The sequence below is a fragment of the Cynoglossus semilaevis genome, chromosome 7, assembly GCF_000523025.1.
Source record: "Cynoglossus semilaevis isolate Cse_v1.0 chromosome 7, Cse_v1.0, whole genome shotgun sequence".
NCBI classification, from domain to species: domain Eukaryota; kingdom Metazoa; phylum Chordata; class Actinopteri; order Pleuronectiformes; family Cynoglossidae; genus Cynoglossus; species Cynoglossus semilaevis.
This window is the reverse complement of record NC_024313.1, coordinates 10,626,995-10,650,034: the sequence shown is the minus strand read 5'-3', so window position 1 is coordinate 10,650,034 and position 23,040 is coordinate 10,626,995. Positions and strand designations below refer to the sequence as shown.

The 23,040-nt window shown below is 41.2% G+C and overlaps 3 protein-coding genes across 3 annotated transcripts; 2 read left to right on the top strand and 1 right to left on the bottom strand.

Moving 5' to 3' along the window:
* Positions 1–392: 392 nt before the first annotated feature.
* On the top strand, positions 393–2,748 carry nup43 (nucleoporin 43). The gene is made up of 8 exons (XM_008313323.3): positions 393–626; positions 878–1,000; positions 1,115–1,192; positions 1,372–1,534; positions 1,609–1,744; positions 1,829–1,980; positions 2,095–2,211; positions 2,380–2,748. Exons 1-8 carry the CDS (start codon positions 507–509, stop codon positions 2,607–2,609), a joined length of 1,119 nt encoding a protein of 372 aa, XP_008311545.1. The 5' UTR covers positions 393–506; the 3' UTR covers positions 2,610–2,748.
* A 473-nt stretch (positions 2,749–3,221) lies between these two features.
* lats1 (large tumor suppressor kinase 1) lies at positions 3,222–13,789 on the top strand. Its single transcript, XM_008313322.2, has 8 exons — positions 3,222–3,591; positions 4,422–4,874; positions 5,337–5,457; positions 6,081–7,552; positions 8,127–8,709; positions 8,814–8,996; positions 9,141–9,247; positions 9,336–13,789. The coding sequence occupies exons 2-8, from the start codon at positions 4,527–4,529 to the stop codon at positions 9,849–9,851; spliced, it is 3,330 nt and encodes a 1,109-aa protein (XP_008311544.1). The 5' UTR covers positions 3,222–3,591; positions 4,422–4,526; the 3' UTR covers positions 9,852–13,789.
* On the bottom strand, positions 13,621–23,034 carry rab10 (RAB10, member RAS oncogene family). The gene is made up of 6 exons (XM_008313326.3): positions 22,465–23,034; positions 17,789–17,849; positions 17,114–17,252; positions 16,277–16,366; positions 15,145–15,246; positions 13,621–14,754 (listed from the first exon to the last, which is right to left on the bottom strand). Exons 1-6 carry the CDS (start codon positions 22,589–22,591, stop codon positions 14,668–14,670), a joined length of 606 nt encoding a protein of 201 aa, XP_008311548.1. The 5' UTR covers positions 22,592–23,034; the 3' UTR covers positions 13,621–14,667.
* Between the last annotated feature and the right edge of the window lie 6 nt (positions 23,035–23,040).

Below are 23,040 nucleotides of genomic sequence, written 5' to 3'. Positions count from 1 at the left end.
CTTGGTCATTCCATCTTTTTTTCTCACCTTGTTTTCACCACTCCTCCCAGGGGGAGATATGGCTTAAACTTTGAAAATCACAAAGTTAACATAAATATACAACACATTTTTTTATATAAAAATAAGTCACACATGGAATATAAAGTGGCTAATAGTAAAGTTTGTACATGATAAAACCACAACTACTACTACATCACCAAGCTATTAGAATAAACATATATTTTTAAAATTAAATACCCTGACCAAGAATACCACGCCCTTCAAAAATGTATTCATTTATAAACCTTTATTTTCGTGAGAATTTTATGTATGTACCTACATCAGTCCACTGAGTGGCGTTGTTGCACCGGTGGCCTGTTTTTTCATCCGCCTTTCCCATGTATGTTTCATTTGGGCCGCCGTAGTGACGTTCTTCTTCGTTTAGCAGGCGCCTTCTGACCATTAAGCTACAACAAGCTAGCGTCTGAAAAAAACAATTGAATGAAGTTGAGAGATTCGTCGTGAGGATGGAGAGTATAAATGCCAAATACGTGTCCCAGAAAATCAGCAAGACCAGATGGAAACCTGTATCGCATTCGACGTTGCAGCAACCAGAAATCTTTGCTACCGGATCGTGGGACAACGAGGTAAAAGAAAGTTGACAGGAGTGGACTTCACGTCAAAAACCCATTTGTTAAACATTTAAATTGAATTTTATCAGGCGTTTAAATTAACTTTTTAAATGTCAGAATTGTTTTAAAATCCAGTTTATGATTTAAAAAATAAGTATTATGTCGCTTACAACATAAATGTGCAGTGCAGTTAATACTGTTGTATGTTGAGTAGTTAGTGCGTTACCTCGGTTCAAGTGGCGTGATAACGTTCAGCCTTTTTGTAGGAGAACAAGATTTCCCTCTGGTCCATTGGAAACCATGAAAACGTTGCCATGGATGATGGCAATGAAGGAGATCCACAGGTTCTGTGTGAACACAAACACGATGGTGATGTTTTAGACCTTCAGGTAAGTGTTGATAGTCTCCATTAAATTAAACATAAAAGCCACGACATGCAGTCAGTTTCAACCATTGTATCTTTCATTTGACCTTTTACTTTTTTATTTATTTATTTATGACAGTTTCTCGACCAAGACAGAATTGTCACAGCATCATCAACCGGAGCAGTCACCATCTACCGCCACCACCCAAACACTCAGGTATGAATTTGAAATGAATGAAAAACAACAATCACCCCAATCTTTAATTCATTATTATCTCAATGCTTTTATTAAAGTTGCTCCTCAGTTAATTTGTCTTCCGTCCTCACTAAGCAGAAGCAAAATAGTTTTTTATTAAAGATGCTGCTCAGTTAATTTGTCTTCCGTCCTCACTACAGACTCTCTCAGTATCACAGCACTGGGCGAGAGCACATCGATACCCCTGTGACAGCGCCCCCTGTACCAGCGTGGTGTGCAGCAGTCCTGAGATTGTGACTGTCGGTGAAGATGGCAGGATCGTTGTGTTCAGAGCTGACCATGAAGGAGTGGTCCAAACGATAGGTAAGATAAGGCGTGGAATATAATTAAGTGACAGTTTGTGATTCTAACTTTTTAAACCTTTAAATCATTATTAGAGAATGCAGACAGCAGCACCATCCATGCAGTGACGTATCTGAGGACCACAGAGATTTTAACGGTGAACTCCATCGGACAACTCAAGATGTGGGATCTCAGACAACACAGCAAGTCGCCATCACAGATTTTCTCCTTGTATGTTATTGACAAAAAAGAAAATTACATTGATATCATTTTGAATTTCTGCTCCTGCGACATTGACTGGTTAATTGTGTTCAGGTCAGGGGACAGAGTTCCTCTGCACTGTGTGGACAGGCATCCAAACCAGCAGCACATTGTGGCCACAGGAGGTCAGGACGGCATGCTGTGTGTTTGGGATGTCAGACAAGGCAACAGTCCCTTCTCACTCATGGAAGCACACTCTGCTGAAAGTAAGATTTTTTTTTTATCATGATCAGATTTTCTTTAACAGGGTTCTGTTATGTTTCTTAAGTTAAAGGAACGGTGTCACTATATTAAATTTTAATGCCGTCTGTTTTTTGTAGTGTGGGAGGTCCATTTCCATCCAACCAACCCAGACCATATGTTCACCTGCTCAGAGGATGGTTCACTGCTCCACTGGGAGACATCTTCACAGTCAGATCTGCCCTCTTTCCTACAAGGTACCTAAATGCCAACTCGACTGCAAAAAGAAAATCCATGTATCTAAACCCTCTACCAAATGTTTTTTTAAAAAAAAATCATTCAGTTACACGTCATGGCACAGTCAATAATTTCTCTACACTTAACCACAGTATTCCCAGTCTAATGTTTCATCAATGTGTTTCCAGGGAACAGAAACAACAGTATGATCTCTCGCAGTGCTATGCCATCAGCTGGAGGAAACCAGTCCATCATCAGCGCCTGGCTGAGCGGAGACTCCAGTAAAAGCCGCCTGGAGACAACACACATGCTTCCCAGCCAAACGCTGTCAGTCAACAGTCTGGACGTGCTCGGGCATTATCTTGTCTGTGGGACTGACGGAGAAGCTATTTTTGTCCACAGGCAAATCCCAGTGTGAAAGTGTATATTCTCGGGCTATTATCAGCAAGTTAATTTTGACCAACTTGACTTAGTCCAGCTATTCTGTTTGTATGGATGTACTGTATTTGTTATAAAAACCTTTGATAAAAATAAAAAAATTAAGTTTACAAACATAAGAATTATATCAAACCCTAAAAGGTTTGCATGCAGTAATTTTTTTGTTACCATCACAGCATATGACTGCCCAGCAGGGGGTGCTCTACAGGCAGGTTGATGGCCTTTATACGAGTTGTTTCTGGGTGTATTGGTATTGTTTAGTTGAAGTTTTTAGGATCATATTTTTCTCACTGATGATGAGAAAATCACTAATCATAGATACATATATAAGGGTTACGATTAAGTCGTATATTTTCTTTTATTATTTGGAGGCTAATAACTTAAAAAACAATATATACATAATGCACATCATTGCAGACAAACACTTTTAAACATTGTAGATTTTACATTTCTACTGGATCTATAAAATTTCTGACATTTGCTGGAAATGCTGCATCCGGGCAACGTGTAAAAGATTTGCCACAGTGACACCTGATGTTTTCCACAAAGTATTTCCGGTATTCTTTTAAAATTAAAATAATATTACGATACTTTGGTGGTTTAATGTGGAAATGTATTACTGGCGATTATATTTACAAGTACTAGTGTATGTCAATCAAATATTTATTTTGAATCAGTTATTGCGATATGTCCTGTAAGTCAAATGTACGTTCTACGTCAAGCAGTATTTTATTGTGAAATAACAGTTCGGCCGTGCTTGAGTCCAGCTTGTTGACTGTTACTTGTCATTCAGACATCCCAGGAATTTACCACGATTAGCAACAAAACAACTCGGCACAACCAGGACATATTTAGTGTCGAACTCGCGTCGACGGCGCCGATTACAAAAGATCGGGAAACAAGGGCTATTTTGTGGTCACAATTAAGATCAGCGGTCAGGGAAGCGGAGCCTATACACCAGGGTGAGTTGTCAAACAGCTAACGAGCTATCGTGGCTAATTCTGTTGTTGAATTAGCGTCGATAGCAGCAGCAAATGGATGCCTTTAACACAGCCACAGGGCCGCTGAGAAAACAGCTGCGCTATCAGATTTCACGCAGAGAGTAATACAGCGATACACATCGTTTTTACGCTAAATATTAGCAATGTTCGAATGTGAAACAGCATAAACCAATTATTGGTGTTCTCGACGTAGTGGGAGTAGTATTACAGGAGCGATATGTTCGCGGACAATGCTAACGATGCTAACAAGCGAAAGGAATCTACATTATTTCATTGACATATTTATTAAATTTTAAGTACTCAATATACGACCACTAGAAATATTACTGCGCAAGAAAAATATGTCACATATACAACTTTTAAAGTTGTTTATTTAATGTGAACCATCTTATATTATCTGCTGTTGTTACTTTTGACATAAATCCTGATCATCTGCTTGATAGAAACTTGATTGTTGACATTCTGTTATCAGTTATTAGCTTTCAATATTTTGGCTACTTTATTAAATTTTCACTTTCTAAACTTTTATTCCATTTCTTGTAAAAACCTGATGACGAGTGTACAATTGGATGTCTTTCTCAGGCTGGGAAATTGTCTCAATTAGCATCTAATTAATCAACCCTCAAAACGCAGTTAGTTAGTTGCGGCACTGATCATCAGGGAATAATTAATTTCAATAACAACTTACTCATAAATACTTTATGCATTGCGTTTGCCCAACCTGTTGGGTAACATGACATGTTCTCAGGAATCTTATGCATCTCTTATTTGTTTTCTGCCTTCACTTTTAGAGGAATGCAAATGTGAAAACAAACCACCACTCGCATTTCCCCAGCCCTGGACGTGAAGGTGACAACTTCTTTTCCCCCCTTCATCGTCCCCATACATGCTTTTTCATGAAGAGGGGAGAGAAGCCCGAAGGATACAGACAGATGAGGCCCAAGACGTTCCCTGCCAGCAACTACAGCGGCAACAGCCAGCAAATGCTGCAGGAAATACGAAACAGCCTGCGCAACTTATCCAAACCCTCTGAACCACCTAAAGTAGATACAGGTGGAGCAGGAAAGATGCCTCCCGAGGATCCCAGGCAACAGGGGCGGTGCATTAACCCCAAAAACCCATACCATAAGGCCTTACAGGAGATCCGTAAATCCCTGATGCCTTTTGCCAATGAACCCAACACTTCAGCCTCGGAGATGAACAAACACATGTCACTGGAACCTCCATGTGCAGGGTTTGAGGAGGTGAGGAGTGTTTTCTTGTGTGTTTATGTATCTCCAAGACAGGTTCTTGTGCGAGATTATGGAGTAATAGCATTCTGTACATAACTGTGTAATGAAACATAATCACACGGCGCACATTGTTTCAGAGGGAATTTTTTAGGAAATGACAGGTATGAAAAGTGGAATGACGAGCCTGTACACCTAAGAACACAAGTGTTTTGTTTTGTTGTTTTGAGTGTGTGCAAAACCGGCATGAGATTAAGTTTTTTTGCTGTTGTTTTGAGCTAGTGTGTGCAAAACCGGCATGAGATTAATAGTAGAGCAGTTATCACAATTTATAGAGAATTAACCTGGTTTTACTGGAGTTTATCAATTTTTATTAATTCTAATAAAGAGCCCTTTGTTGAGTAGTATGGTGTTTTTCTTCATAACTCACAGCTTCACTCTTTCTAAACAGTACAGTATTTTTTTTTTTTTCCTCAGCCGAGCAACAGTCGCAATCCAGGTTTAACATTAGACTACATGGGAAAGGTGACCTACCCAGACTCTTTGAGGGAACAGATGGCTGTCACCAACCCCAACGCAGCAGGCCTGAAAGCCCCAGGTACGAAAAAAAGGAACATTTCCCCAGGGAACAACTGCTTCTGCTGCCATTCATCTTTTATCTCAGTTGCTTTCACACTTGATATTGTTCACAGAATTTAGGACATTGGCGTAACGACGTAACAATATGTCCTTAGACAAAAAAGAATGAGTCACAAGAAAAAGATAACGTGGAAATCATGGCCACAGTCTTCACATTTAATGTTGGCAACGATTGTAGGGTGTGGCCGGGGTGACAGAGTTGAAAACAAAATTAATATAATATGTATAATACGGGTTTGGCCAAGAGTTATGACCTTAAAAAAGGTGCTAGCATTTGATTTATTTTAATTTTAGGCTTAATTTAAACTTGGGTTTTGGTTCAGTCCAATGAGGTTGATATTACTCCACATTGAATTGTAGAGACTTTCAATAAAGTGTCTCAAAAATATTTTTTTTCAAATATGTAATCTCACTATTTTAATGTTTGTGTTGTTATTGTTTGTAGTCCAGGTCTTTAGTGTTTAAAGGCAAATATGTTAATATCTATACCATTTTGGGTGGTAAACATTTGGCCAAACTAATTTTAACCTCATCTTTAAAAAACCCTGATCATTTACCCTAATTATATTTTTTTGTCTACAGGTGCTTCCCTTATGCAACAGCCTGTACTGAGGAGACCGAGCTGGAAAGGCTCTAAAGAGTCTTTGGCTCCTCGACATGCTCCAATGATGGTAGATGGAATTATGTATCGTTCTGACAGTCCTGGGCCTCCTCCTGCCTTCCCTCAGGGACACCCTGCCAACAGCCAGAGAGTCAACCCTCCACTGCCACCTCAAGTGCGCAGCGTGACCCCGCCACCAAATCGTGGCGCAATGGCTCCGGCGTCGTCCTGGGACAACAACCCATCCACAAAGCGTTACTCTGGAAACATGGATTACCTGGTGCCCCGCATCTCTCCAGTCCCCCAGGGAGCCTGGCCTGATGGGTATACTACTGGAGCCTCCCAGAACCAGCGTGGAATTAGTCCTGTGTCTGTAGGTCACCAACCCATCATCATGCAAAGTTCTGGAGGAAATAAGTTCAACTTTCCCTCCAGCTGGTCTCAAAACGGCTCCCCACAGCCAGACTACATGACGGGAGGCAGTCGTCAACCCCCACCTCCATACCCAGTTAACCAAAGCAGCCGCCATAGCCCCACCGATCAGCAGTTACAAACAGGCGGACCTACACCCTCTACCTCTTACATGAATGGTGCAAACATCCCTCAGTCTATGCTGGTACCCAACAGGAACAGTCACAACCTTGACTTGTGCAACGTAGCTCCACCTCAGCCCTGGTCACAGCCCACTCTGGTCTCTAGCCAGCAACAGTCAAACTCCGGGAACAGCAACAATCAGGATCTGTCCCCATCGTGGCAGCACAACATGCCGGCCGTCCGATCGAACTCATTCAACAACCATCAGCTGAACGGCCGAGCGCCGCACCCTGCCAGCTCCCAGCCCTCTGCCACTACAGTCACCGCCATCACCCAGGCTCCCATCCTGCAGCCAGTCAAAAGCATGCGTGTTCACAAACCTGAGCTGCACACCGCCGTTGCACCCACACACCCTCCGTGGGTACAGCAGGCTCCACCACCTCCAGCTGCACCTGCCTACCCAGAACCCCCAGCTCCTGTTTCCCAGATGCCTACAGTGGAAGTACCCAGCTACCAGGGCCCACCCCCACCTTACCCTAAACACCTCCTTCAGCAGACAGCTGCCGCCTCCTTTCCTCCAGCGTACGATCCAGGCAGCAATAAGATCACCCCTGGCAGGGAGGATGCTGCCGAGGATGAGAGCGGCAGCGGCGGAGGCGGTGACAGCTCCAGGGATAAAACGACAGAAACCCCTAAAGGTTCCACAGCCCCAGAAAAGGAGAACAAACAGATCACAACGTCACCTGTGCCTGTCCGACGTAACACGAAAGATGAGGAACGAAGGGGAGAGTCTGGCAGAGTCGCTCTGTACTCGCCCCAGGCCTTCAAGTTCTTCATGGAGCAGCACGTGGAGAACATTCTGAAGAATCATCAGATGAGAATCAGGAGGAGGAAGCAGCTGGAATGTGAGATGCAAAGGGTGAGAAGTCAATACCAAATTTCACAGAAAACCCACTTTCTTAAACTTTAAACTATTTCTCACATTTCACAGAAAAACCACTTTCTTAAACTTTAAACTATTTCTCAACTTTTTTCTCCTCAACTATTCTGTACGTAAACTGTTTTCATCTTGAAATTCCCTTTTCTGAGCTATTCTTTTTCTTTTCCGGTCTTTCCTTGCTCTCACTTAAAGCTGGCCTAAAAAGGTAATAGTGTGTCTGTTGGCCTGTGGCACAGATTTTCCCACACACACATCAGTCACTCAAGTAAGCTGTCGTCTAGAGTCTGCCGTTTGTCATCTTGTATCTGTGTTTCTCCTGGGGCTGAGAAAAATGCATGCCATAAATGTCACCTCCCCTTAAAATTCCTGCATTCTTGTTTTACACTAAACATGACACAAAGACACAAAAGAAACAATCTGAGTCATGTTTTTGCATCCGGTTTTATTTGCTTGTTTACTCTTCTAATGCCGTCTTGTGTCTAACCATCACTGTGTGTCCTTGCTGCACAGTAATTTGTCCCTAACAATGTTACTGACTTTCCCCTGTGCTCAGGTGGGTCTGACTTCAGATGCCCAGGAGCAGATGCGTATGATGCTCTGTCAGAAAGAGTCCAACTATATCCGGTTAAAGAGAGCCAAGATGGACAAGTCCATGTTCAAACGGATCAAGACACTTGGCATTGGCGCATTCGGCGAGGTGTGTTTGGCCAGGAAAGAGGACACGGGGGCGCTATACGCCATGAAAACTCTGCGCAAAAAAGATGTCCTGCTGAGGAACCAGGTGGCCCACGTGAAGGCGGAGAGGGACATCCTGGCTGAAGCTGACAATGAGTGGGTGGTGCGTCTCTACTACTCCTTCCAAGACAAGGACAACCTGTACTTCGTCATGGAGTACATTCCTGGGGGAGACATGATGAGCCTCCTCATCCGCCTTGGCATCTTCAAAGAGGAGCTGGCGCAGTTTTACATAGCGGAGCTCACTTGTGCCGTGGAGAGTGTCCACAGGATGGGCTTCATCCACAGGGACATCAAACCCGACAACATCCTCATTGATCGAGATGGACACATAAAGCTCACCGACTTTGGGCTGTGTACCGGCTTCCGCTGGACACATGACTCCAAGTATTACCAGAGTGGTTAGTGTTACTGAACATGTTATACTGCAGCTTGTTATTGATGTTGGTCTTAGAGGATTTAATCAGTTTTTCATGAACAATTGTGGTGTTTTTTTTGTCTCCAGGAGACCATGTGAGGCAGGACAGCATGGACTTCAGTAAAGAATGGGAAGATCCAGCTAACTGTCGCTGCACAGATCGCCTAAAACCTCTGGAGAGGAGAAAGGCCCGTCAGCACCAGCGATGTCTGGCCCATTCACTGGTGGGAACGCCCAACTACATCGCACCTGAAGTTCTGCTCCGAACAGGTCAGTGACAATTCGTAAACTCTTATTAATGCTAGTTTTAAAGTTAAAAGAAAGAACATATTTTTGACCTTTTTTTTACAATCTTGCCTTGTCAGGAATTTGCAGTTATGTTAACATATTTTTTTTACAATCTTGCCTTGTCAGGATACACGCAGCATTGTGATTGGTGGAGCGTTGGTGTCATCCTGTATGAAATGGTTGTGGGACAGCCTCCCTTCTTAGCCACCACACCCCTGGAGACGCAGCTGAAGGTATGTTTGGCACTTGCAGTGAAATGTTATGCGTCCACAGGGTTCATTGTTTCTTAATACCGTCTATGTGTGTGTGTGTCGACACCAGGTGATAAACTGGAAGAGCACGCTGCACATTCCCCCACAAGCCAAGCTCAGCCCCGAGGCATCTGATCTCATTGTCAAACTGTGCCGCGGCCCAGAGGACCGCCTGGGCAAAAACGGTGCTGATGAAATCAAAGCACACCCTTTTTTCAAATCCATCGACTTCTCCGGTGACATAAGGCAGCAGGTTGCACTCTACATCCCCACCATCGCCCACTCCACGGACACTTCCAACTTTGACCCGGTGGATCCGGAAAAGATGTGGAGCAGCGACAGCGATGGCGAGGACAAGCACAACGACACGCTCAACGGCTGGTTCCGCAACGGCAAACATCCAGAGCATGCTTTTTACGAGTTCACCTTCCGGCGCTTCTTTGACGACAACGGCCACCCGTACAGCTGCCCCAAACCCATTGAGTACGAGGAGGGCTACAACGAGGACGAGGCGGACACGGAGAGTCCAGCACAGGAGGCAACTGGCAGCTCAGCCGCTCAGGGCCGGGAACTGGTCTACGTGTAGACACCGAGGTCACTGAGTGGCCTGTAAACAGTTTGTTTAGGTCTTTAGGGTGCGAGAATGTGCACATCAGTGGAGAGGCTACAACAGTACAGCATTTAGAAACTTTTTCTTATTTTGGTTTCTAATATTAACATCCTGCCTTGCTTGGTCATCATGGTTAGACATGAGGCAATGTTAATTATACTACTGGTTCCTTTTTGTCTTTTGGAGCAGAACTGTCCAAATTTATGTAGACTGTAGACCATAAGTCTAGACCATAAACCTAACAAAGCTTGTCTAAACTGACAGAAAGGAGCCAACATTCTGCTGTAAACATTTGGCCATGTAGCACCTACCAAGCAGAATCGTATCACAGGGCAGATTCTTGGCTTTAGTTTTCAGTCATGTTTGTGGAAGCCCACAGGAGACAATATTATTTAGAAGCACCTAGGGTAGGGGCATACAGCACTAGATGATCCTAGAAGAAGAATCTCTACTCCAGAAACACTTTGTTTGCTTTCCTGTGTTTTAATCCATTCTCCAGCCTGTTTGCATCTTTCCACTTCACTGGACTAACACTGCACATCCATTCACATTCAAAAGCTTGACGCTGCAGCAGTACATACAGAGGAAAGTATTGTTGTCGTATTGCGTCTAACACTCAACATGTAAACAGACCTTTGTTTTAAAAGTAAACATAACTTAGCGCCATCAAATTTAAGGACACAACTTTATATTGTGGGAAAACACTTTTTCTTTGCAGTGAGGTTTTAGAGAGGATTTTAACGTCTCTTCTGTTTATACATCAATATAAAGCTTAAGACCAGAAACAAATTTGATTTGAATTTTAATTAAGTGCGTCAACACCTAGGATAATAATGGACCAATAGTTTTTATAGTCTTATAGTTCTATGATGGCAGCTGTAATCCTTTTAGCTGCATTTCTGCCACCTACTGATTTCTATAAATGATCTACACATTCCTTCCCCTAAAAACAGAAGGGTTTTTCATTTTTAATATTTATTTTGATAACAGACCCTTAAGTCTCTATATTTGACCTCAAAGTTGTTCTTTTACTGTATGAGAAATAATGCTGCCTAGATAACATTAATGGGAAATAATAAATCAGGGTCACTCTCCTTGATGATGTCACACAGACCCTTTAAACAAAGCCTTATTTTTTATTTTTAAGACTGTAAGCAGTAATGTAAAGTATAGATGCTGGATTTTTTTTAAAATCTTAATTTATATTCTAATGTCAGTGATGGGGGATTTAGTTTGTGACATAGGGTTTTAAATGGTTGTAATTGATTGTTGTGCCTTTTGATCTTTTTTTTTTGTTACCAAATATACAGAGAGTTAAAATAATCAGACTGGCATTTTAAAAGTAGACTTAGTTTGATTGGACTACAGTAGATTTTGCTGTTTTTATTTTTCTAATTTATACCTAAAATGTATTTATAATTTAAGTTGTACACATGACACTTGATGTAAATAGATTTCTCTTTCCTGTCTGTTTTTTTTTTTGTTTTTTTTTTATTCTTTTCTTTTTTCTTTAGGGCAGGCCCTGGTCAGTGTCGCTGCTGCTGCCATGAATGTTTTGTAGTTCTGTCTCTTTACACTTAGAAAACACTTGCTCACAGGACATTTATAAGGTATTTTAAAGCTCCTTTCATTTTCTGACACATTTTGTTCTTAGAGATGGGTACTCAACCTGGTACTTAACAGTACCAACTTTGGTTGGTAATGGTAGGTCCAGAGCACAAGGAAGTAGTTGCCAAATATCCATACCCTAAGTCGTGTTTTTCTGCAGCACTAGGAACTATTTTTGTTTTCACTGCAGAGGCCCGGAAACAGCGTACAGTGTTCTCAAATGTTACCTTTTGGGCATCAGAACTTCTTTTAAGGTACTGTTAAAATCAAATGTGAACAGTACCCATCTCTTTCACCTCAAAACCAAAGCACTACATTGGTGTTATTTCCACTTTATTTTAAAGCAGAAACAAACAATTTATCATGGGACTTAACATGACTATCATGTAGAAGCTTTTTTCTCTCCTAATGTATTTTTATACTAAACCTTTGAGAAACTGCAGCTACACTACATATAATTGTATGTCTCTATAAAAGTAAAAACACTAAAATAAAAAAATGGACTGTCGGTAGGAAGAAATGCTGCTCTTTTGTAAAATATCCATCATCAGGATTTCTGTAACCCGCTGTAATTTGTCATAAAGATATGGGAAAAAAATTCTTTGAATGTAGTTTCTCTGGACGTAACAGTGACCACTGGCATTCTGCACTGGTTTTTGTGTTTTCGTTGTTGAGTGAGAGTTTTTATTTTTGTGTACATTATTTTCTCTGGGGAAACGGGAAAGAGGGGGATTTAATAAAGAATGTAAAGAACATCTGGACAAGCCTCGTTTTGTTGAGATTTTTTGCCTCTTCAAATAATGTATCAAATATTAACACTTATTTAGTTTGTCTACTAATGTTGACACATCGTGACGCATGTTTTTTAATTCGATTAGGTCTATCATCACCTTTTCCAGGCTAATGTTCCTGCAAGTTACCACACGAGGGCACCAAAGAATAAACGGACATAATGACCCAGAAACAGGAACTAAAATACAAGAGTTTAAAACTACAATTGGATAAAGCCATAAAGATTAAAGATGAATATTATTCACGAACTATCATTTATTAATTGGTCTACTATGTATGCACAAATATCTAACCGTTTTGGACGCAAAACCACCGGAAGCAAAACGCTGTTGTAAAGGTAGACGCCAACGCCATACTCGTAAATTGCCTGTCACCTTTCACGACTAATTACTAAACTAACTTCGTCTAATGTGATGTCATGTTAACTTCCAATTATATGTTAATTGTAAATATAATTTGTAAAATAATTATTTTAATAATAATAATACTTACATCAATTAGTATCCATCGGAGCCGCAGTTTCTGGTTTTATTTTTCCCGCCGTGTGTCCGCACTGCATTCTGGGATTGGTAAGGTCTAGTAGCAGGAATCAAATTGTTGCGGCACACCATTTCTGGCCAACTCGTTTAATTTGTAAAATAATTATTTTAATAATAATAATACTTACATCAATTAGTATCCATCGGAGTCGCAGTTTCTGGTTTTATTTTTCCCGCCGTGTGTCCGCACTGCATTCTGGGATTGGTAAGGTCTAGTAGCAGGAATCAAATTGTTACGGCACACGATTTCTGGCCAACTCGTTTTCACCGACAACGTTGAAAAATCTCAAGTGGTTATATATCGCTGGTGGTGACGAATTTAGACAATTTAGATAAATCATGTCGATGTTTTATTCTTCTATTTATGACTAATTCTCTAATAACTGTCCATGAATAATAAATCAAAGCCTTCTCGTGTAAGTCAGTTGATTTACATTGCTCACGTGACTTCCATACCGGTATCAAACTCTAAGTGCTCTGGCGCCCTCTATCGGAGATGCAGCGTAGACATTAAAAACAACCAGCTAAAGTTTTATCAAACATTGATACCACTTTGTGCATCAAACCAAATGTTCTATTGACATTCCATAAGCAATTAAATTTGAATGTTAATCTAAAAATATTCAATGGAAAACTAACTAATATCCTCCATGCATAAAAATTAAGTTAATTAAGTTTATTGACCAAATATTTCTTGTTGAATGGGCAAAACCAGCCTTTGTCGCTGCTTTGAGTGTTTAAAAACCCAGCACAGCTGAAGAAACCATGACACTTAACACACATGTGACAACATTGATCACAAACAATTTAACTTAAACAAGCTTATTTTTTAATGGATCTGCAAAATTGTTTGAATTTCCAAAGAGAACTTCTGTACCTCCCTCCCACAGTTACCCAGTGGCAAAGGTTACAACAACGTTACAGAAACGCTTCCAACCCAAAGAAATCCGCATGCAGGAAAAAAAAAAAAAAAAAATAGGGAAAAGAAAAGAAAAAAAACAAATCATAAAGGTAACATAAATCATACAGACAAAATTAAACATTAATATAATGCCGTTCTCTTGGCTGGAGGAGAAATTCAAACGTTTCTGCTTCGGCTTTCGGCATCTTTGATGGAACGGACCCCAACCGACAGATTAATAAAGTGTGATTTCCTTAGGGTGGATGTGGCTCCGCCCACCACACAGCCCCCGCCCCTGTCTTCCATATAAGGCACAGGACAAAATAAACCCCACATACAAAAGGAGCTGGCCACGCCTCTGTCACTCGGTAACAAATTGTTAAATGGCTGAAGATGGTTAGACAAACAGAAACCTCACAGAATGTACAAAATGTTAATCCTAAATTTATCTCCTTTTTTTTTCAATTTTAACTTTTATAACCTCTGGCTGAAGGTGAGTGGTATGGGTTAGGAGGGAGGGAGGGAGGATGGGAGGGAGCTGGAGGCTTAAGGGTGGATGAAGTCCAGGCAAAGGATATAATAAAAACATGATCTTTTGTATTTTTCACGCTTTTTGTTTGACAGCCTTTAAAACATACAACAAAACGTGAATTTCGGTATTTTATTTGAAATTAAATGATTTGATGGAGAAAGAAAAACATGGACATAGGGAGGAGGGTGGACTTGGTGGAGGAGGATAAACAGGTGAAGTGTTTTATTGTTTTCTTCTGATAAAAGAGACAGTGTGTCAGTGTGCAAGGAAAACTTATGAGATGGGTTAGAGGGCGAGAGAGAGTTAGCAGTTAGAGAAAAAGAGAGAAAGAGGAAGAGAGTAAGAGATCGAGAGAGAGACAGAGAGAGAGTGAGAGAGAGTGTAAGTGTGTGTGTGCTTTAGTACGAGTTAAACAGTCGTTCAACTGCAGCACTTGCTCTTCCATCCTGTGACTCCGCCTCCGCTGCTGATGTCGACGTTTTCACTGTTGGGCTCTTTTACGGGTGTCTGCAGAGGACGGAACAGAGAGAAGTGACGTTATTTTGTGATTTGACGTGAACGTAGATGTGATTGGCAAAACGGAATATCAGCAGGTCCATTTTGATAAATTCTCTTTACACCAAAAAGTTCAAATTAACATTTTTTTAGTGAATACAATTCAAACTGTTTCTGGATCAGTGCTGGACTTGGGAAGAGTTAGCATTTTCCAGAAACATTTGGAAAATGTGACAGATATTTTTCAGGCAGAATGAATATATCTCAATATGATCAACAAAAAAAAACGTATAGACACAGACACACAGGTTCATGCTCCACGTGGTTTTGTTTCCATGAAATTCTACACAGACCATTAGAAGTGGCTCTAAAAAGGTGACAGAACTGTTGACCCAGACGCACCTTTTTGAGGATGTCTTCTGCTAACGTGAGGAACGCCTTCTCGATGTTGATGTTGGCCTTAGCACTCGTTTCAAAAAACCTAATGCCGTGCTCCCTCGCAATCTGTGGAGAGACAGAAGAGTCGAGAGTTTAGGAAGACAAGCAAAGGAAAAACACTTTAACAAGGTTCCGTCCAAAAATAAAAAGTGACTGGTGGCCGGAGTGCTGGAAAAACGGATCAAGTATCGCTACCGTTTCCAACCCAAACACACATCATTCTGGTCAAATGTGTGTGTGCGCGCGTTCAGATGTGTATCTTATGTTGCTAATTCTGCAGCCCGACTAGTCACGGCAAGTTTACGGCAGCACATGAGCCAGGAGTCACCTACTCATGTTTTCACTTGTTCTGCCTGAGCAAACAGAGACTTTAAGCTGAATGTACAAAATCTAAACACAGCAGGGAAAAGTGGACCAGACCTGTTCCTGAGTCACAGAATGAAACAGCTTTCTGGTTGTTCGAGGTGCCAAAAAATCTCAGTTAAAAAGTTAAACATTTTCCACATCTTAACTTGATATTTACGAATGTTGTAAACACTACATTAAACACTGTCTTTTTCCGCTTTGGTGAAACTGGATAATTGAGTTCCAGGGAAAACAGATAAAAGTCCGTCCCCACTGAAAGCCTAACAAAACTGTCCAATCAGAATCCACACAAACATACACAATACAGCAACACAATATGCACCGTCTCTCTCTTTATCTCTGCAACTTCTGTACTACTGAGCTTTAATTAAAAAAAAAAAAAGTTTCATTAATAATACTGCTTTCCCCTATTGAATCAGTCATGTGCTCCGTGTGTCACAACACTAGGACTTCATGCCTCTCTCTCTCTTCTGCCACACATTCACATCATAATCTCATCACATTGAATGAAGCCAAAGCTGACAACGCTGCTGGTGCTACATGACACGCCATCAAGTGTGAAGAGATGACACTGAAGCGGAGTTAAACGCAGGAAAACTTTACGATCACGAGATATTTTTGCAGTTAAGACCATGCACTGATTTCACAGTTGCAAAACGGCCAGCAACAACTGAGCCAATCAGAACATTTGAGAGGTGCATTGATGCGGGGGTTCTGTGCTCCATCTTACCTGCTCTCCCTTGGCTTTTGGTACGACCCTCTTGTCCTCCATGTCACACTTGTTGCCTAGCAGCATCCTTTCAACGTCCTCATTCGCATGCTGGGGGAAAAAAAAGACAAAAGAAAATTATTAGCAGACTTCTACAACAACAAACTTGACTTTTACAGCTATTTCACACGAGTATCTTTGTGCATCTATTGATTATTTCTTTGGTATTTCTTATTAGGGGAAAAGGAAGTTTGTTAATCTTTGATCGCTGCTAAAAGTTTACAAGGGCGGCACCTTACTACAAGAAGGGTTTCTGCAGAAAAGCTTGGAAACCACCATATATAAAAACCTAGTCCAAAACCAACACATTCTTTGTCAACGGGCTAATATTCAACAATACCAAGAGCCATGTCTGCAGGAAAAGCAGTGTTTCCTCTTCCTACAGAGTCCTTATCAGTGAGTAATAGGTGTAACAACAGAGGTCAGGTGTAAAAATCCACTGTGTTCCAACTGGATTAAATGGCCGGGGTGTTGAATAGCGCCACAGAAAGGAAGATATTGAAGTGACCACTCATCATCACCCACAGAGAGACATCTACGTCACACAGGGTAGCACTCAGCGGCAGAACAAACCATCCATATGTCACAGGCAGCTTGTCTGGTCTGATAGTCAAACTAGCCCTGGAACATAACGACAGGTATCTAAGGCAAATGTAAATGTTACATTTATCGGATTTAGCTCCGTAACTACTCTGTAACAGACTGGTTTAAGATGACAGTGAAAGAGTAAGTTATAGATCAATATTGTAATTTGTTTTTGTCCATTTAGACACAAATTAAATCAGCATCCTTTTTCACCTCGTCAATGTTGCGCAGCCATTTGCTGATGTTTTCAAAGCTCTTGGCGTTGGTGATATCATAGACCAGCATGATGCCCATGGCTCCTCTGTAGTAGGAGGTGGTGATTGTGTGGAACCGTTCCTGACCTGCTGTGTCCCTAAAAAACAAAATAACAAACAACAAACATTTCAGACAGATTGTTCTTCTTGTGTGTATCCTTCTTGTCAGTTGCGGTTGTTTTTTTTTTTAAACCCAGCATCCAGTGATTTGTTAACAGGGGACAACCACTCAGTGACTGATTTGTTGTTTAATTCTCTTAAACCTCCAACTACAACAGATCATACAAAATGAATCATCTGATGATAGAAAGTCGAATGCAATTCCACTGCTTGCCAACAGAGGCAGTTATAGAGACATAGGTTCATCAAAGCCTGTGACTTGTGGACACCAGAAGGGACCATTTTCTTTTATGCACTGGGTTTCACAAAGCCTGTTTAACAACTGAAGTCCATCAGGTTGAACCAGGTTTACACACTTTATAATCCTCCTCAGGTGAACCGTGTCTGTCACATGTCTGTCTGGCAAGTACCTAAAATATAATAACTTTCTGTCCGGAAAGATCTGCCGTCATCCAACCATTGCAGATAATACACAACCCGAGGGGAAAAAATAATAAGATAAATAAATTCTTACCATATCTGTAGTTTGATCTTTTTTCCTTGCAATTCGACAGTTTTGATCTTGAAGTCTATTCCTGCAAGACAAAACACGAACATCAGTACAAACAGCTTTAAAAAAAAAAGTATAGGCCTAGAAATTTTTGCTCTGACCTATAAAAATTAATTAAAAAAAAGAAAACCTGGCAACAGGAATAATAAAGATGACAACAACAACAACAAGGAAAGAGAAAAAGCCCGAGCTGTTTCTACAGAGAAGGAAAATGGAAAGCGAGCCCAGCTGTTTCCATCATCTCTTTCACTTCCTCGTTCTGCAGTGTCATGCCCGGACCTTGAGCCTATCAGCTGAGAGTTATGGGATGAGCAGCTGGATAACAATAAGTCTGTGCACACACAAGCAGGAAGGAACAAGGCCAGAGACGGAGAGAAAAACCAGGCTACGGCATGAAAAGTGAGAACACGTTTACACACGTCATAATGAAATAATATAAAAGAAAAATGCTCCAAAGAAGACTGTGGGAAACCTGATACTGTGAAGTTTGACATGAATGAATCATGTCTGACATGGTTGGTACAAAGACTGAGTTTTTGAGGGAAAGCATTTTTTCCCATGTGTTTGTTTCAGAATGCTCTATAATAACAGCCATCTGTTCAGTTGTGGAAAACCATGGAGGCATTATTCTCAATTTCTCTATTCATTGGATTTTGGAATAAATTATTAAGGATACAATGATGCATCTGAAAGTCTGAGGAAGTTTTTTTTATGCTGACATTTTATTTTACTTAATTTTATCTGAGGCTTTGTAAACTGGAACATCATATCAAGTGCAGTTTGATATATATATTTTTTTCCTTTCTTTTTTACTCAATTTCCGTCTAAGGATTGTCTCTTGTAAAGGAGTTTGTTGTTTGCCACAACAATCCAGTTCTTTATGTGGACTGTTTGCTGTGAGGCCTGTCAGCACTGATTCACTACGTTTTTTTTCCGCCTTTGGACATTGAGTAACATCTTCCTGTTGAACGCTGAGCTGTCAGAACTGCCCCGCTCAGACCCGGCGCTCGGTGAAAAAGACGGAGAAACAGCTGTGCTCTAGGTGGGGCAGGGTCACAGAATAATGAAGGACCTGGTTGCCAAAGTATGACTCACTAAATATTATTCACACCCCAGAGAGAGGGAGGGAGGAAGGAAGAGGTATAATGGATAGAAGGACAGAGGGACGTGGAGGAAAAGGGAGGGCAGTTATGGAGGCTTTTGCAAATTACAAACAGTCTTGCTTATGACTGTTTTCAAACCAAAACATGACCTTTGTTGCCAGTAATTACAACTAAACTAGAAACTTTGGGTGAGGGTGGATTCTGTGTAAATATTGGTGAGTCATAAAAACACAGGCTTTTCCCTGGTGGGTTGCATTGGCAGGTTGTCCAGAGAACAGCAGTGTTTCACAATCACAGAATATCAAACTGACAATTGCTAGAGTGGGCAACGTTTCCAAAAAGCAAGAGAGACTTTTTATTACAGTCTAATGCACAACACAAGTCCAAAAAGGAGCCATTCCTTCCACAGAAATGAATCCCACAGTATCCCTCTACCAGTTTCCACGCAGGATTCCTGACGTGCTGTCGAGAGGCATTTCAGACTGCATCTTCATGCATACTCAGCCGGTCTTAATATGCATAACTTCTGAGAGACGAAGGGGTTTGTGTGTGCACAGAAAGGGAAATTGGGAAGGATTGGAAATGAGGATGAGTGACTGATTAGAGTTGAAGGATAGAAGGGGGTCGGGGGGGGGGATTTCCAGCATGAGTATTTTGAGAAGCAGCTGTGCATCTGTGTCTCCAAAGGTATGAGTACTGTGTCAGACACACTTCGTCTTTAAAGTGCCCTGGTTCTGCTGCCTCTTATTTAACCCTGTCTCCCCTCAGACTGTCTGGGCTTAGTTTGGCTAAAGTGTCCCAGAGCAGGTCCAGTCATACAGGTGACATGTAGAAGAAGTTCATGCTGTCCTTTCTTGACTGCAAGGACAGATGAAAGATAGATCTGCAAAAAAAAACATGAACTGTACACACTATGAAATCAAATATCTCCTCCCTCTAACAGACTGTTGTCTTATTGTAACATATCGTGCATCCGTTTTGTTGAACTGTTCTGTCAGCAGTTTGAGCTGAAAGTTTGACTCAGAAGATTTCATTTCAAGAATACTCATTTCTTTTTTATTTCTCGTTAACCACTTTCTATTCAGTACATGCAGCCTCACAGCACTCAGTGATCATTTTTCTTAACAGCTTTACGACGTCCAGTAATTACACAGCTATTAGAAACCACACATCCTATAATAACGCCAACTCAGAAATAAGAAACCACAAGTCACGACATACTTCTATAAATCTTTGTTTTGCAAGAACTGAAACTGAGTTTTTTTCCCCACCACAGAAAGTTTATAAACCAGGGATAGTCCAGATTTACCAGTGACCGAAAGAGTAAGGAGAAGAAGAATGAGGCTAATGACACATCAATTTATGTAATGTCAGGTTTACACACTTTAAGTACACTTTAGTTCAACATTATTTTAATTCTGCTCAATGTGTGTTTGGACCTAAGCATTTGCAAAGTACAGAAAATTCCCATCAATGCCAACAGAAATGTCAGTCTCCTTTAATATTTACTTATGTCTGACATGTAAATAAAAGTTAGTGTACAGTTGCCTCGGGCCATAATATTAAGCAACAGAATGTAGAAAGATTCATATTAATTTATAACCTGCCACGGCTGAAGAATAACCACATTTTGGTGGAGAACAAAAGCAGTAACAATGGTCTGCTGTCCAAGAGACATCCAGTTATTACATTACAAATTATGACCGATCCCATATACTGGACTATACTCTGCTTGAACTCTCTTTCGGATTTCTCTCAGAGTGCAGATATGAAAACAAGACAAGAGATGATCTTGTGATTGAATAACACCATAATGTACTTTTTAAGGTGTTGCTTCTTTCCAGCCACTTTTCGGAGGGGTGTAACAATGTGACTTCCAGTGTATCATTCTTTCCCTTTTGTTTTTACACTCCAATGTAAAAGTCACTGCAAGGGGCAAATGTCACCTAGTATGACGTTCTGCATCTCACCAACATCATATCTTGTTCACTGAGCAGAAAGTGCTTCTGTGGTGTGCCTCTGTTGACAACAGGATGGAGTATAGGAATTCAGGAAGGAAGCAATATTACAAAGATAATAGACTGATTACCAGACAAAGCAAGGCCAAAACAGTGACAATAACAAATACAAACACGCCAATATCGGCATGTATCAACAAGCTCCGCAACCCAGCTCATAGTTTAGGGTTGTACCTAAACATCCAAGCTAGACTGCATGCCTATGGGAACACTATTGCCATTATGCTTGCATGTTGTTGCCAGAGAATCAAGAGAGTTTGTATGTCCATACTTGAGTTTTTAACAACCCAGCACGGAAGCATAAGTAGGTTGAGCAAACCTCATCTAATATTACTTTATTACTCAGGGCTGATCTTAAGCAACAGGGGTAAATGGAGCCGTGACATGGACTGTGCAGGGATTTCACATAGCTTGACACTTGACTCATGTGAGCATGATGATGGACGCATGCGGAGAGGACACAGGGTGAAAAGGGGGGACAGATGATGCCACCATGATGAATTGTTTATGGTTGTTCGCTAAGCATTAATGGAAAATTATTAAGTGTATTAGCTTTATATAAGTATTTCCTTCTGTATGCGAGTACCAACCATAGATACTGGTAATGTTACACTGCCTACAGTGGCATTTAGAACTTACATTCACTGCAGATTTTGAAATTATTAAACACAAAGTGCTCAAAATGACTGGGTGAGCTATGATTAGAAATTGCATACAATGAAGAAACTATAAATGTTCTTTCAGAGGACTAATCAATTAATCACCCTACCACTGCAACTGTACAACACATTATCTCTCCATAATGGCTGTAAGTGTTCTTAGATGAGACTCAGTGACGTTAATGCGGAGAACAGTCTCTGTGGCAGTGGTAAAAGCAGTTACTGAATAAAAACCGAAATTGACTTAAAGAAAGTTTAAGTTCACACTTTTAGAGGTATTCAACGGACTTTAAAGTCCTAGGCTTATAATTTGTCCGAAAACCAAAACAATGACTTTAAAGAGGCTTATAATTTGTCCGAAAACCAAAACGCTATGGTACGTTAACTAACCCAGTGAGCATGAAATAGTCTCTGATTATGATCACAATTTTAAGTAGAAACACTTTTGTTGGTGTATTCCCAACAGGGCCCTGTGACAGGGCTCCTTCTGAAGCTACATTTAGCCCCGTTAGCTTCACAGCTACTGGGTCAACTGTCATGACAATGATTCTCCTTGTGAGCAAACCGGTCCAACCTGACATTATTGGCATTCTGTAACCACCACTATAAGACGTTGTTGTAATCAAAGCGCCAGACTCTGGAGAAAGCGGTTGACATCTGATTTAGCCATGGGCTGGTAAAGAAACACCTCATAGCCTCCCGGCTAAGGCCTGGAGAGGCGGTGCATGCCGATAGCTGATAGCCCGTACAGGCTAACTGAACCTGCCAAGTCCAGCCTGAAGGGCAGCTGTCTGTCCTGTTTCCGAGTTGTCAAAACAACAAGTTTTTTATACTGACACAGCACTGTCTACTTTTCTTACCTATTGTGGAGATGAAGGTTGTGTTGAAGGCGTCATCCGAGAAGCGGAACAGCACACAGGTTTTCCCCACGCCCGAGTCTCCGATCAGAAGAAGCTTGAACAGCAAGTCGTACGTTTTCTTCGCCATTGAAGAACAGCGTGTGTGTGTGATTATTTTTCAACAAAAAGTGACAACCTTGCGTGCGTGGGTGAAGTCTCAAGCCAGCTCCAACACAATCTGACCAACCGCCCAGAATCCACTGGACTGTTAACAGCTAACAATCTGGGATTGGTTGATTAGCTTCGGAGAGCTAGTTGGCTAAACACCACCCAAATAACGTGTCAGTAGACGTGTCCAATATGTCTATTTATCCCGACTCCAACAGTTTTTCCTTTTCTACCGCATGAGAAAAGTAAGCAGAAAAATAGGCTATCCTCCCGTGTGACTCCTGTTAAACGCTCTTTCTTTTCTCTTAAACAGTCGGGACAAAATGGCTCCTCTCTCTAACCCGACTCACTCTTTCTTCAAACTAACGGCGAGCTAATTCAAATTCTCGGCACACCCCGTCATTACAGAGCGTTGCCTCGAGCTCGACC

Excerpts from the sequence above, each read along its gene's own strand:
- nup43 (XM_008313323.3), top strand. The coding sequence starts at position 507 with ATGGAGAGTATAAATGCCAAATACGTGTCCCAGAAAATCAGCAAGACC. Across the intron at positions 1,535-1,608 it reads AGGAGTGGTCCAAACGATAG|AGAATGCAGACAGCAGCACC; the intron begins GTAAGATAAGGC and ends AATCATTATTAG. Across the intron at positions 1,981-2,094 it reads GGAAGCACACTCTGCTGAAA|TGTGGGAGGTCCATTTCCAT; the intron begins GTAAGATTTTTT and ends TGTTTTTTGTAG.
- lats1 (XM_008313322.2), top strand. The coding sequence starts at position 4,527 with ATGAAGAGGGGAGAGAAGCCCGAAGGATACAGACAGATGAGGCCCAAG. Across the intron at positions 5,458-6,080 it reads AGCAGGCCTGAAAGCCCCAG|GTGCTTCCCTTATGCAACAG; the intron begins GTACGAAAAAAA and ends TTTTGTCTACAG. Across the intron at positions 7,553-8,126 it reads TGGAATGTGAGATGCAAAGG|GTGGGTCTGACTTCAGATGC; the intron begins GTGAGAAGTCAA and ends CCCTGTGCTCAG.
- rab10 (XM_008313326.3), bottom strand. The coding sequence starts at position 22,591 with ATGGCGAAGAAAACGTACGACTTGCTGTTCAAGCTTCTTCTGATCGGA. Across the intron at positions 17,253-17,788 it reads AAGATCAAACTACAGATATG|GGACACAGCAGGTCAGGAAC; the intron begins GTAAGAATTTAT and ends TTTGTTTTTTAG. Across the intron at positions 14,755-15,144 it reads CAGAAGACATCCTCAAAAAG|ACACCCGTAAAAGAGCCCAA; the intron begins GTGCGTCTGGGT and ends CGTCCTCTGCAG.